The sequence below is a fragment of the Anomaloglossus baeobatrachus genome, chromosome 8 (assembly GCF_048569485.1).
Source record: "Anomaloglossus baeobatrachus isolate aAnoBae1 chromosome 8, aAnoBae1.hap1, whole genome shotgun sequence".
Lineage (NCBI taxonomy): Eukaryota > Metazoa > Chordata > Amphibia > Anura > Aromobatidae > Anomaloglossus > Anomaloglossus baeobatrachus.
Genome location: NC_134360.1, coordinates 174,420,726 through 174,434,788, shown reverse-complemented (window position 1 = coordinate 174,434,788; position 14,063 = coordinate 174,420,726). Strand labels below are relative to the sequence as shown.

Here is a 14,063-nt window from a genome sequence, read left to right as displayed (position 1 = left end):
GTCGCTCCTCTTGTGAACGGCAGAGCAAGACGAATCAATAGACAACCCTGGCACAACAGCCTCACTAAAAAACTACGGCAAGTGTCTAGAGCCGCAGAGCGGCGCTGGAAGAAAACGCACTCCCAGGAAGACTTCACCACATTCAAAAATGCAATTCACACATTTCGCTTGGCCCTTACCTCGGCTAAACAGAATTACTTCAAAAACCTCATATCCTCTTTAACACACAACCCCAAACAGCTATTTAATACTTTTACCTCCCTCCTTCGCCCACCGCTGCCCCCTCCAACCTCCCTCATCTCCGCAGAAGAATTTGCCACATATTTCAAAGAAAAGATCGACCAAACCAGACAAGTCTTTTCTGCTGAACCACCACAACCCCTTCATATAACAGACCACTGCCCCTCCCCCATAAACTTCCTCCCCACTATCACCGAAGGGGAGCTTGCACATCTTCTCTCAAAAGCGCACCTCACTACATGCGCACTTGACCCCATCCCATCCCACCTCCTCCCCAACCTCACCACTATCCTTATTCCCGCCTTATCCCATCTCTTCAACCTCTCTCTAACAACTGGTACCTTCCCTTCTGCCTTTAAGCATGCAACAGTCACACCTATCCTAAAGAAACCTTCCCTCGACCCAACCTCTACTACCAGCTATCGACCCATATCGCTACTCCCACTTGCCTCAAAACTCCTGGAACAGCACGTCCATGCTAAACTTTCCTCCCACCTCTCCTCTAACTCTCTCTTTGACAACCTACAGTCCGGCTTCCGTCCACATCATTCCACTGAAACTGCCCTGACTAAAATCACAAATGACTTACTTACCGCCAAAGCTAACAACCACTTCTCTGTACTCCTACTTCTAGACCTATCCTCAGCCTTTGACACTGTTGACCACTCCCTGCTACTACAGATCCTCTCTTCTCTTGGTGTCAGAGACCTCGCCCTCTCTTGGATCTCTTCATACCTCTCCAACCGCACTTTTAGGGTCTCCCATTCCCACACAACCTCTTCATCCCGTTCTCTCTCTGTTGGTGTCCCTCAAGGCTCTGTCCTGGGACCCTTACTTTTTTCTATCTATACATTTGGCCTGGGACAACTCATAAAGTCCCATGGCTTCCAGTACCACCTATATGCCGATGACACTCAGATCTACCTCTCTGGTCCAGATGTCACATCTCTGCTGTCCAGAATCCCAGAGTGCCTATCTGCTATATCTTCCTTCTTTTCCTCTCGCTTCCTAAAGCTCAATGTGGCCAAAACTGAACTGATCATCTTTCCTCCATCTCCCCCGCACTCTCCACCTGATCTATCCATTACAATTAATAACATCACGCTCTCCCCAGCACCCAAAGTTCGGTGCCTCGGAGTGACCTTTGACTCTGCCCTGTCCTTCATACCGCACATCCAATCCCTCACCACCTCCTGCCGTTTTCAACTCAAAAATATCTCCAGAATCCGTCCTTTCCTCAATCCCCAATCCACAAAAATGCTAGTGCATGCCCTCATAATCTCCCGCATCGACTACTGCAACATCCTCCTCTGTGGTCTCCCTGCTAACACACTCGCCCCTCTCCAGTCCATCCTTAACTCTGCTGCCCGACTGATCCACCTCTCTCCTCAATACCACCCCGCTTCTCCTCTCTGCAAGTCCCTCCACTGGCTCCCAATCTTCCACCGTATCCAATTCAAATTACTAACACTGACCTACAAAGCTATCCATAATCTGTCTCCTCCATATATCTCTGAACTAATCTCTCGCTACACTCCAAAACGTAACCTCCGGTCCTCCCAAGATCTCCTTCTATCCTCCTCTCTCATTCGCTCCTCATGCAACCGACTCCAAGACTTCTCCCGAGCATCCCCAGTCTCCTGGAACTCACTGCCTCAACACGTCAGACTATCTACTACACTTGCAAACTTCAAACGGACCCTGAAAACTCATCTGTTCAGAAATGCCTATAATCTACAATGACCTCACCGCCCCACCACCGTGCGGAGCTGCCGCCCCACCACCGTGCGGAGCTGCCGCCCCACCACCGTGCGGAGCTGCCGCCCCACCACCGTGCGGAGCTGCCGCCCCACCACCGTGCGGAGCTGCCGCCCCACCACCGTGCGGAGCTGCCGCCCCACCACCGTGCGGAGCTGCCGCCCCACCACCGTGCGGAGCTGCCGCCCCACCACCGTGCGGAGCTGCCGCCCAACCTACACCCCACCTACTGTCTCCTCCCCAAAATCCTTTAGGATGTAAGCCCGCAAGGGCAGGGCCCTCTTCCCTCTGTGCTAGTCTGTCTATTGTAACGTGTATATGTATTCTGTATGTAACCCCCTCATGTACAGCACCATGGAATCAATGGTGCTCTATAAATAAACAATAATAATAATAATAATAATACTAGGAGCTGAGCTGCAGTACCAGGAGCTGCCACTGAGCAGTGTATAGAGCTGTTCTGTTCCAGGTTGGAAAAGCCGCTAAGGCTGCTTTCACACATCCGGTGTTTGCAGAGCGGCCAATCCGGCTCTAAAACCTATGCAACAGATGCGGCAATAAAACCGCATCCTTTGCATAAGTTTTTACATGCAGCCCGTCCGGTTTTTCCCGGTTGCGGCTGGCTACTGAGCATGCGCAGTGCAAAAAAACGCATGCGGCGGCCGGATGCGGTTTTTGCCGTAGGACGCCGGATGCGGCGTCCATAGGCATGTATTGGAAATTGCGCCGCATCGCCTGGATGTGGCGCGATGCGACGTTTTTCACCGCACAAAAAAACCTGCCAGGCAACGTTCCATCTGGCCGCCACATGGGCTAAATATGCCGCATCTGGCAAAACCCGGACAGAACGCAAGGCCATGTGTCACAATGCGGCGCTAATGTAAGTCTATGCGGGAAAAAACGCAACTGGCGGCAAAAAAGAAACGGTTGCATTTTTTCTGCAAAGTGCCGGATTGTGCCGCTCAGCAAAAACCGGATGTGTGAAAGCAGCCTAATAAAGCAGATAACAGCTGATCTAAGGCTACTTTCACACAACAGTTTTTTCCATCAGGCACAATCCGGAAAAAAAACAGATAAAACGGATCCGGCGCTGGATCCGTTTTATCCCCATTGATTTGTATTAGCGCCGGATTGTGCTGGATGGTATTTCGTTGCATCCAGCTTTTGCCGCATCCGGCGTAATTGGCTAATGTAGCGGCCAGATGGAACGTCTCTTGTAACGTTTTTGTCTCTGACAAAAAAAACCGCATCGCACCGGATCAGGCGCTGTACAGCGTAATTTACAATGGAAGCCTATGGACGCCGGATCCGGCATAATGTGCAAAAAACTGATGCGGCTGCCGGATCCATTTTTGAAACTGAGCGTGCTCCAATTTATTGTAAAAAAACGGATCCTGCAAAAAAATGGACGAAATGGATGCAAAAACTGATGTGCCGGATCCGTATTTCGACAGATCCGGTATACCGGATCCATAAAGAAAAAGGATCCGGCTCATCCATTTTTGCATATTCTGCACCGGATCCGTTGGATCAGGCACACGCCGGATTATGCCTGATGCCAAAAAACTGATGTGTGAAAGTAGCCTTTGGACACCGACTGATCTGATATTGAGATTCTATTTTTCGGATATATTGTCACTAGTAAAGTAGTGGAGAACCCGTTTAATATTCGTTTAGAGCAAATAAACTGATGTTGATGTTAAAGTAAATGTGTTATTTTTTTTATTTGGATCAATAGTATAAAACATGCAGAATTATATATTTAGAGACTGATTCTGTAATGAGTAAAGTGCAGGAAACTGTGCTTGTTAATTTGTGTTTTTATGGCACAGCATTTTACAGTCTTATAATCACATTACATTTAGTGCATTCCCCCCAACCCCTTAAAAGGGTTGTTCCCATTGAGAAGATCCTATCCCACTATGTAGTAGGTGCAATAATAAGAATATTAGCAAATACCTCCAATGAGAAATGTAGTATAGTTTCCTGATAAGCTATGTCACTCCTCATATGCAGGGCATAGCAGGAGCTTAGGTATCCATGGTTATGACCCCTAGTAATTAACTAATTGCCCCTAAATGTGTAGCTGTAACCTTGGATACTAAGCTACTGTAATGCCCTGCACACAAGGTAAATGACATGGTTTTCAGAAGAACTATATGGCATTTCTAATTGGAGGTATTTGCTAATATTATTATTATTATTATTATTATTATTATTATTATTATTATTATTCCTACTACATATTGGGATAGGATCTGGGAGATGGGAATACCCCTTTAATTTCCTTTATATTGTATTTTTCTTTGAGCCACTATATAACATTGACATCTATTTTTGTAATGATGTAAAAATATGAAGCTTTATATAAACAATAGGTTAAAAATTCTTAATATTTCATTGAGCGCCGGTCATGTTTGGTAACACACACGTTATTTATTTTATTGTCTAAAGGAAGAGTGTTTGTCCATGAATGGGCCCACCTACGATGGGGTGTCTATGACGAGTACAGTGCAGACACTCCTTACTACATCGCAAGAAATGGAAAAGTAGAGGCAACGAGGTACCCACAGTATTTTAGTATTTATGTATAGAATGGTGAAGGTGACCTAAGTTCATTGTAAATTGGTTTCCATTATAGCATTGATAACATTATAAGAAAGGGAAGTTACCAAATTATTTTTTAAGGTTGACCCTACATATAATAATTTCAATACATTTTATAGATTTTTTTGTATCTTCACCTGTGAGATGAGCTGGGATGATCAGGTGCGTGTAGTGTACATTTACAAAGTAGTTAATAAATTTAAAAAAAAAATAAGGGAAAATATTTTCACACAAAGTGAATATAACGGGAGAAGAAACGCTTGTGGATGTGGACTCACTGCACCACGGGCCGAGCTTACCCTGGAGGGGCGTAATTGACTACCGAATTTTCACTAGAGTCTTTGATGGTGAGGATAGGCTGGGCCACAGGTAGTCACAAGGCAACACTTGCAGTCCCTGGGACAACAGCAGCTGACCAATGGATCAAAAAGGTGTACGTGGTACAGAGGGTGCAGGCAGAGACATCCGAGATCAGGGTCGTAGCAGAGGTCACTAGTGGAGAGGTCGGATAAATGAGAAGGCAAGCCAGGTCAGGAAACAGAAGAGACGACGTTAGAAGCTCCTTGCAGGAAAATTGACAGAAAAGTGAGTAAGCGAGGAGTGGGGGCTGGCACGGCCTAATGAAGTCCCTGCTGCTTGGAGATTGGACACAGAACATACACTCTGCAAGACACAGAGGGGTTAAATTCCTGCAGAGTCTGACCACATCTCACTATAGCCAGGTAGGAGCTCACCAGAAGAAGGAGGATGCAGTAGAGTTGGAAAGGCTGCAGGAGACAGTTCAGAGAGGCAAACCAAAGCTGGGAAGATCAGAGCAGTGATGACAGTGAGTAGCGCTTACCACATGTAAGAGTCACCAGCACGATACAGAGATGATTGACTGTGTCTCTCTTCCAAGGAGATGATGAGATATTAGATGCAGATAGGAAAGGTAAGAAAGGAAAACAAACCTCCTGCTTGGTGGACGTAAGCATCCTAGTCTCAATCGGCAACCTGAGACCATAGTTGTGCCATTCTTCAGCGCTCATCGCCTCAGGTTGCAGCATGATAATGCACCACCCCATGTTGCAAGGATCTGTACAGAATTCATGAAAGCTGATAACATCCCAGTTCTTGCATGGCCAGAATACTCACCGGACATGTCACCCATTGAGCATGTTTGGGATTCTATGGATCGAAGTATTCGACAGTATGTTCAAGTTTTTGCCCATAATCAGTAACTTCGCACAGCCATTGGAGAGGGGTGGACCAATATTCCACAGGCCACAATTAACAATCTGGTTATCTGATGCCCCTTGGACCTCACAATACTGTAAAACTGCACATTTTAGAGTGGCCTTTTATTGGGGCCAGCTTAAGGCCCACCTGTGCAATAATTATGCTATTCAATCGGCATCTTGATATACCACACCTGTGAGGAGGATGGATTATCTCGGCAAAAGAGAAGTGATCATTTACACAGATTTAGACAAATTTGTGAACAATATTTGAGAGAAAAAGGCCCTTTGTGTACATAAGAAAAGACTTAAATCTTTGAGTTCAGCTCATGAAAAGTGGGAGCAAAAACAAACGTTTTGCGTTTATATTTTTGTTCAGAGTATATTTTTAGAAACATTGCCTACTTTTTGGATTAAATATATCTAATTTAATAGCTTCATTCCTCTTGTTCTATAAACCGCATCCCCAAAGCCATACACTACCTGTAACAGGTGCCCAATCAGCCTCCATAAGCGATTGGTGGTGGCAGTTAGTAGTAGTTTTTCTTTGGATATACAGTATATACCATGCTTTGGAATTGGTTGTATATATACAATACGGTCACTGTGTGGTCCCCAATAATCTGTCTAGTAGTGAAGTAGCCATCGCCTCAGCTGTCAATCAGCAGTCAATTATTGCGTATTGTCCTGATGATTGGAGGCAGCGGAGTACTCTCCATGTCTTGTTGGTAGCAGCGGTGAGAGATCTGCGTAATCTCCCTGGCAGATGACAGAATGTAATAGTTCAGATAGGAATAAAACATTAGATCATTCCTCAGGTCAATGTACACCTTCTTTGTCACAAAAGTAGACCACCAAGATGTGTAAAGTTATCTCATTTGGAGGCTTTTCATTAGAGAACAAAAAACGTGATTCTAGAATAATTGACTTAATATTATTTTACTGTATTTAACATTTTCACCATTAAAGATTTACACTTTGTCATCTTTCTTTTGCCCCAACTAGGCTGTTATCTTTACCATTTGCCCCAACTAGTCTGAAATCTTTGGACTTCTATCTTCTTTCAAACGTTAAAACTATGAAATTATAAAAGAGATTTAAGATAAACGTAATTGCAACCAAACTTCACTTACCTAATAATTCTATATTAAAATATTTGGTCAGGTAATAAAAAAAGAATAAAGGAAATGCCATAAAAAATACATTTATAATTATCTAATTAGGAAGTAATATGCATGTAATCTAGGGAGGTAATCATTATAGTAACTTAAAATGGCTGTCATCATGTTATGATGTGTTACAATGCCAAAAATTTGTCCTACAATATTAATAGGACATGTGCTTGTGAGTATGTAAAATTGGAAGCTCCACACATTCTCTTCTTGTGCAGTAGGATTCCCCACCACATTGTACTCTTGTGCAGTAGGGAGCTCCATCCCCTTTTCCTCTGTAGTAGGGAGCTCCATCCCTTCTCTTCTTCTGCAGTGGGAAGATTCACCCCTTCTCCTCTTGTGTAGTAGGGAGCTTCACCCTCTTTTCTTCTGCAGTAGGGAGCTCCACCCCTTCTCTTCTGCTGCAGAAGCAAGCTTCACCCTTCTCTTCTTGAGCAGTAGGAAGCTCCACTGCTTTGACAGTTAGCTTGACAGCACGTGGTATAAGTTACCTATCTCCAGGTCAAAGCAGTTGCTCTCCATTCAGAAAGACAGGAATATAGGCAGCGTCTTCTTACCTTGAAACCCCTGGTATCTCCAGAATTAGATGAGACAGACAGGATGGAAAGCTGTGTTAGCAGCCTCAGCTAACCTTAGCCATAGTATATCCATTATTAGATCAGATAGGCAGGGAGGACAGCAGAGCAAGCAGCCTCTTCTTACTTCAGGTCTTCTGGTATCTCCAGTATTAAATCAGACAGACAGAATGGACCGCAGCGTGAGCAGTCTCTTGTTACCTCATGGTATCTCCAGTATTAGATCAGATAGATATGGTGGGCAGCAGTGTGAGTGGCTTCATATTGCCTCAGCTCTCCTGGTGTTTCCAGTATTAGATCAAATAGACTGGGTGGACAGCAGTGTGAGCTGCCTCTCCTTACTTCAACTCTCCTGGTATCTCCAGTATTACATCAGACAGAGTGGACAGCGGTGTGAGCAGCTCCTCCTTCCATTAGCTCACCTGGTTTCTCCAGTATTAGATCAGATAGACATGGCGGGCAGCAATGTGAGTGGCTCCATATTGCCTAAGTTCGCCTGGTATTTCCAGGATTAGATCAAATAGACTGGGTGGACAGCAGAGTGAGCAGCCTCTTCTTACTTCAGCTCTTGTAGCATTTCCAGTATTAGGTCAGACAAATAGAATGGACCAACCTCAAAAGTTTGATCACCACTCAAAAAAAGCCTGTGTGATCAAAACACTAATGTAGTTCACAGTGAACAGAACAAATCCTATAAAGAACTACAACATTTAATATTAAGATATCTTTATTGAATAATATGTATAAAATACAAGATAAAATCATGCACAGAAAAATGACGACATGGGAGGAGCAACTTCACATGGGGTGCAATCTCTCAATAACTGGTATCAAAGACCAGGGTTCAATATCAGATGCATTCAATATTTTCAATCTCTATCACAACATTAACATCCCAAATTGGACTCTTAATATCATCCGATGACCTCTGTCTAATCAATACACACCACATATGAATTTTATACTTAAAGGGGTGGTTCACCCATTTTTTTTATTTTCTGTAGGAGTTCTACTTACCTTTCTATGCGTTTTCTCCATTGTGTTCTGTTTCCAGTTCTGGCACTGAGCGGCGCTATCCTGCACGCTCAGTGCCTGTCACATGACCCCCTGGAGCTGTGGCCGCCAGCATCCTCTGACGTCCCGGCATTTCCGGGCTCTCAAACAAGACGGGTACGTCACCGGATGCCGGCGCCACTCAGATTGAGTGACAGGGCTGTGGGCGGTGACTACCGCACGTCACAGCTCAGCATCGAGGGGAGGATCCGGAGGATGTCAGTGTAGAGCCGGCGTCTTGCAGATGGTGAGACACGGGGCGCCAGTGTGCAGTGCAGGGGGGGGGGTCTTCAGCTGAATCCCCCCCTGCACGTAAGTATGTGCTCACACTGTCCACCCGCCCGCTCTGCTGCGATGTCAGGAGAGCGGCCGGTGTCGGGCAGTGTGATCGTGTGCTCCTCCCAGCAGCAAGACACTGACAGGCATGTCACCGCTGTGCTCTGCCATCTGTCCTGCTGCATGGGACCAACTGTCTGCACTCTGTCACCTGCACCACAAGTCACAGAGTGGAGACAGTTGGTGACAGAGCACCTCTGCCCCCCCCCCCCCGTTCTTTCCCCACTCTCTTCGGATGTCTCTGTGTGATTAGGCAGGGAGGAGGCTTTGTGTGGAGAGCTGAGGGGGGTGTGTTAGATAAGCTAGACACCGCCCTAGAGCTAGAGCCGCAAAGAATTCTGGAACTTGTAGGAACTGAGCACAGGAAATCAGAGGAGAGATTAATCCCATCAGAGCTGGAGCCAGCAATGAGCATGTGCTGCTAGTGCACAATAAAACCTAATTTTGCTGAAAAAACATAATAGATGTGTTGAGGGGCACATATTAGCAAGATTTATCAGAAAAAAAAAAAATCAGTTTTGGTAACTGGACAACTTCTTTAAGTTGATCCAAAAACATATGCACTCTGAAAAGCAGATGGATGGCAGACAGGAACGGGACAGCATGTCCATTATAATGATAACAGATGTCACATTGCATGGACTGTAGAAAAGCATGAACATCCAAAGATGTAATAGGGGGTGTCAGGAGTCAATAACACATTAAGGTAAGTAATGCCATGACCAACAAAGTAGAACATGGAACAATAATTATAAGTAAGAGTCCTGACACACCGTACCACACTATATAGAGGTCACATGCAAGTATACAATATCCTCAATGTAGTCACATGCTGCATCTTACCACAGGACAACCTGACGCGTTTCGCCGAAGCTTTATCCAAGGGCGCTTGTATCAAATGTGAAGTTAAATGGGTTTTTACACCCTTAGTTGTTTAAACCATCCCATAATCAATCACATACAATTAAATGGTTAGGCCAATACAAACACAGAATGTGCTGCATCTTCAACCGCATTGGTGATTTTAAAAAATGCCAAGTTCATTGATATAATTAAATCAAGTACTTACTTAATGAAATAATATACCGCTGGTGTCCGCAAGTATGACAGTTCCACACTGCGCATGTGCAGAGCAGCCCAAAACTTCCTCCCCAGTATGGTCGCATCAAAGGTTCCACGTGTAGGAAACTGCACAATTGATGCTGCACCATGCAAATCGGCATCCGGAAACCGGAAGTGGAACATCGCAATCAGGTGCATCACAAATATTCTTCCCCACCAAAGTACGGGAGAAACGTTCCACTACCCGGAAATGCACAAAAGGTTTGTCACACATATGGTAGCCAGGTGTAACGCATATGCGTTCCACATATGCGGAAATGAATAGAATCGCAAGGTATATAATAGATACTCATTATGTATATAAATTCTGGGCTTAAAAAACACCAATGCGGTTTTTATCATAGCGAAAGGCTATATATTGCACAAATACCCGTGTATGCACAGAAAGATAGATAAAAATAAAAACTTTTTCTCTTTGTATAAATATATAACATGGAAAATCCTCTGAAATGTTGCAAAATATTCATTAGGGGCAAAATAAATACATATATAGACATATAAATAAATATATATATGAAAGTACTCAAAGTGTAAAAAACAGTGTAAAAATTACAGTGTAAAGACTGCACACATGCATGTAAAAACATGCATGTAAGAAGAATTCACACTGACACAATAATAATAATCATAAATAATTATTGATAAAAAGTGAGAACAAAAGTGCAAATAGTGCGCAGTGCGAAGGTGACACACGTGAAAATACAGTATAATAAATATATATTTTATAAATATCATATTTTATTCAGAAATTTATCAAAAAAATAATATTCTTTTGAACAAAATCCCCTTGACAAAAATGTCTTTGTTATCAATGATGAAAAGTGCTGGAAGTGCTAGGAGTTGGTTGAGGATGCCCATCAGATGGTCTTATAATTATACACAGCAGAAGAAACATCCATTCCAATATCAACACAAAGGGCCTAACCTAGAATATAAAAATTAAAATTGTTAAAAATATAAAACTAAAATCAAGCTAAAAGAGTGCACAAATCGCCGTTGATACCAGTAGGAAGATCCAAAATCATGTAGAACAAAAACTTGATTCACTTTCTAAAGAAATGGTGAATAACTAATATTCTCATTTAACTTATGAGGTACTAAGGTGTTCAAAGTGAAGATCCAACGTGACTCTTTTTGAGCCAAAGCCTTTTTCCACTTTCCCCCTCTTTGGCTTAGCATAATTCTATCAATAGCACGAATCCGTAAGTGAGAGGGATTACATTGATGGAACTGCCTGAAATGGCGAGGAATAGTCGTAAGTTTGGATACATCCTCTTCATCCCTTGCTGCAGAAATGGCTAGGACATGCTCCCTTGCTCTTCTTCTAAATGGTCTGGTAGTAAGGCCGACATACCTAAGATTACAAGGACAAGAAGCCAAGTATATTACCCCTTTTGTACTACAGTTAATGGCATGTGTGATTTTATATTCCCTTTTGTCGTCGGAGCTAAAAAAATATTTTGCTCTTTCGACATTGGGACATGCCACACAGTCACCACATGGTTTAAAACCCCAAGGGATCTTAGAGGAGTCCAAAAACGTTTTTCCTACCTGACCTCTGTGGTGACTGTGTACAAGAATATCCTTGAGGCTCCTGGATCTTCGGAAAGTGATGTTCGGATCTGATGGTACATAATGTTTTAACGCATCATCCATTTTAAGTATACCCCAATGCTTTTTAAGTATGGCACGTACCTCCTCAGAATGCGAGTTGAATTTAGAAATAAATCTCACAATATCACCATGAGGTTTAGTTTTTTTGGCATTGTTGAGAAGAGCCCTTCGTTCTGTATGTTTGGCTGCTTGATATCCACGGTTAACATCTCTCGGGTGGTATCCTCTGGCAAGAAATCTTTCAGTAAGATCAGCAGCTTGCTTCTCAAAAGATATGTCATCCGAACAAATCCTCTTAATCCGTAGAAATTGACCCTTTGGAATATTTTTAATAACATGTTTTGGATGAGCTGATTTCGCATGTAATACAGAATTAACTGCAGTAGATTTCTTTTACGCTCCGAATTGGGAGACCCAGACAATTGGGTGTATAGCTATTGCCTCCGGAGGCCACACAAAGTATTACACTTAAAAGTGTAAGGCCCCTCCCCTTCTGGCTATACACCCCCAGTGGGATCACTGGCTCACCAGTTTTGTGCTTTGTGCGAAGGAGGCAACACATCCACGCATAGCTCCACTATTTAGTCAGCAGCAGCTGCTGACTATGTCGGATGGAAGAAAAGAGGGCCCATACTAAAAAGGGCCCCCAGCATGCTCCCTTCTCACCCCACTTCATGTCGGAGGTGTTTGTTAAGGTTGAGGTACCCATTGCGGGTACGGAGGCTGGAGCCCACATGCTGCTTCCTTCCCCATCCCTTTTTACAGGGCTCTGGGTGAAGTGGGATTCTATCGGTCTCCAGGCACTGAGGCCGTGCTCCATCCACAGCCCCTGGTACTGCTGGACATGGAGCGGAGTATCCTCAGGGACATGGCCCTGCTACATGGAGGTACTCGGTGTCCCTGTGGGGACCGCGCAGACACACGGCAGCACTGCTGGGTGTGTTAGTGCGCCAGGGACAGCGGCGCTGTCCGCACTAGTGCCATCGCACACCACAGCGTTGCTGGGTGTGTTAGTGTATTGGGTGACTACCGCGCTAACGCCGCTGCCGTTTTTATTTAAGGCGCCGCTGGGAGTTGTGGTGCGCCGGGGACTTCCGCGCCGGCCAGCACTGATATGCCGGCCGCGCTTATTAACTCGAGTCCCCGGCTTCTGGGCCTAGTCTCCCTTCGTTACCGCCCACAGCCCTGACAGTCAGGGTAGGGGCGTGACGCTGCATAGCACAGCAGCGCTGAGAGCTGGAGTATGTTTTGCATACTCCACCCCTCTCACTGTGTGCACTGTGAAACCGGATTCCCGCACTTTCTCAGGCACGCCCACGGCTTCCTTCTCTATACAGGACGCCGGCAGCCATTAGTGTCAGTTTCTGTACGATACAGAGACAAGTGTGGAAGACCCTGGCATTCTGATAGTCACACAATCGCTGCAACAGGCGTTAAGCAGCACCTGTGGTGCTAACCCCACTAGTGCAGAAGTGCACTTATAGATATGCTTGTACTATATACATTGCACTGTTTGGTCGCACGTTGTATATACCCTCCTGGATTGTGCGGAGGAGTTATCAGCATATTCTCTGTGTAAAACAAAGGTGCAGAACCACATGTTTTTCTATGCAGCCGGTACAGCATGTACGGCTATACGGCCGGCAGGTTACATAGACCCCCATTGTATGCAACTCAGCCGGAGTCTCTGCTAATGGCCAGAGGATGAGGACGGTGTCTGCAGTATTTACTGACAGTTTTTCTGAGACTATGGCTATGATACTAGAAGCCTAGCAGTCCGGACATGTCTCTCACAACATGGGCACTGTTGAATCATTGATCCATGGCCCCCCTCAGTGTGAACAACTAACAGCTCCGGGAATGTCACACGCATCCCAGAGTCACGGCTCTGCACGGACGTCAGTCCCAGACAGCCTAAGCGGGCTCACTATGAGCGGCCCTCGGTTTCATCAGGGTCCTAGCAGAAGGACTCTCTGTGTAATGAGGCGGAAGTAGCGGCTCAGGATTCTGATCCTGAGACCGCTCTCAATCTGGATACAGCTAATGGTGACGCCATAGTGAATAATCTTATAGCGTCCATCAATAGAATGTTGGTTATTTCTCACCCAGCTCCTCCAGTGGAGGAGTCAGCTTCACGTATTTTTCTGGACCACTCTGCCTTCAGAGAGGCAGTCCAGGAACACCACACTTATCCAGATATGCGCTTCTCCAAACGGCTTAAGATACACGTTATCCCTGCCCCCTGACGTGGTCAAGGACTGGACCCAGTGTCCCAAGCGGCATCCTCCAATCTCCAGGCTTGTAGCTAGATCCATAGTTGCAGTGGGAGATGGAGCTGCACTTAAAGATGCCACTGACAGACAGATGGA

At 45.0% G+C, this 14,063-nt stretch overlaps 1 protein-coding gene across 1 annotated transcript in view; it reads left to right on the top strand.

Moving 5' to 3' along the window:
- Positions 1-14,063, top strand: part of LOC142250128 (calcium-activated chloride channel regulator 1-like) — a 136,061-nt gene that overhangs the window by 16,415 nt on the left and 105,583 nt on the right. Inside the window, exon 4 of the mRNA XM_075322220.1 lies at positions 4,453-4,561. Within this exon, the coding sequence (XP_075178335.1) occupies positions 4,453-4,561 (109 nt within the window). The remainder of the gene's footprint in view (positions 1-4,452; positions 4,562-14,063) is intronic.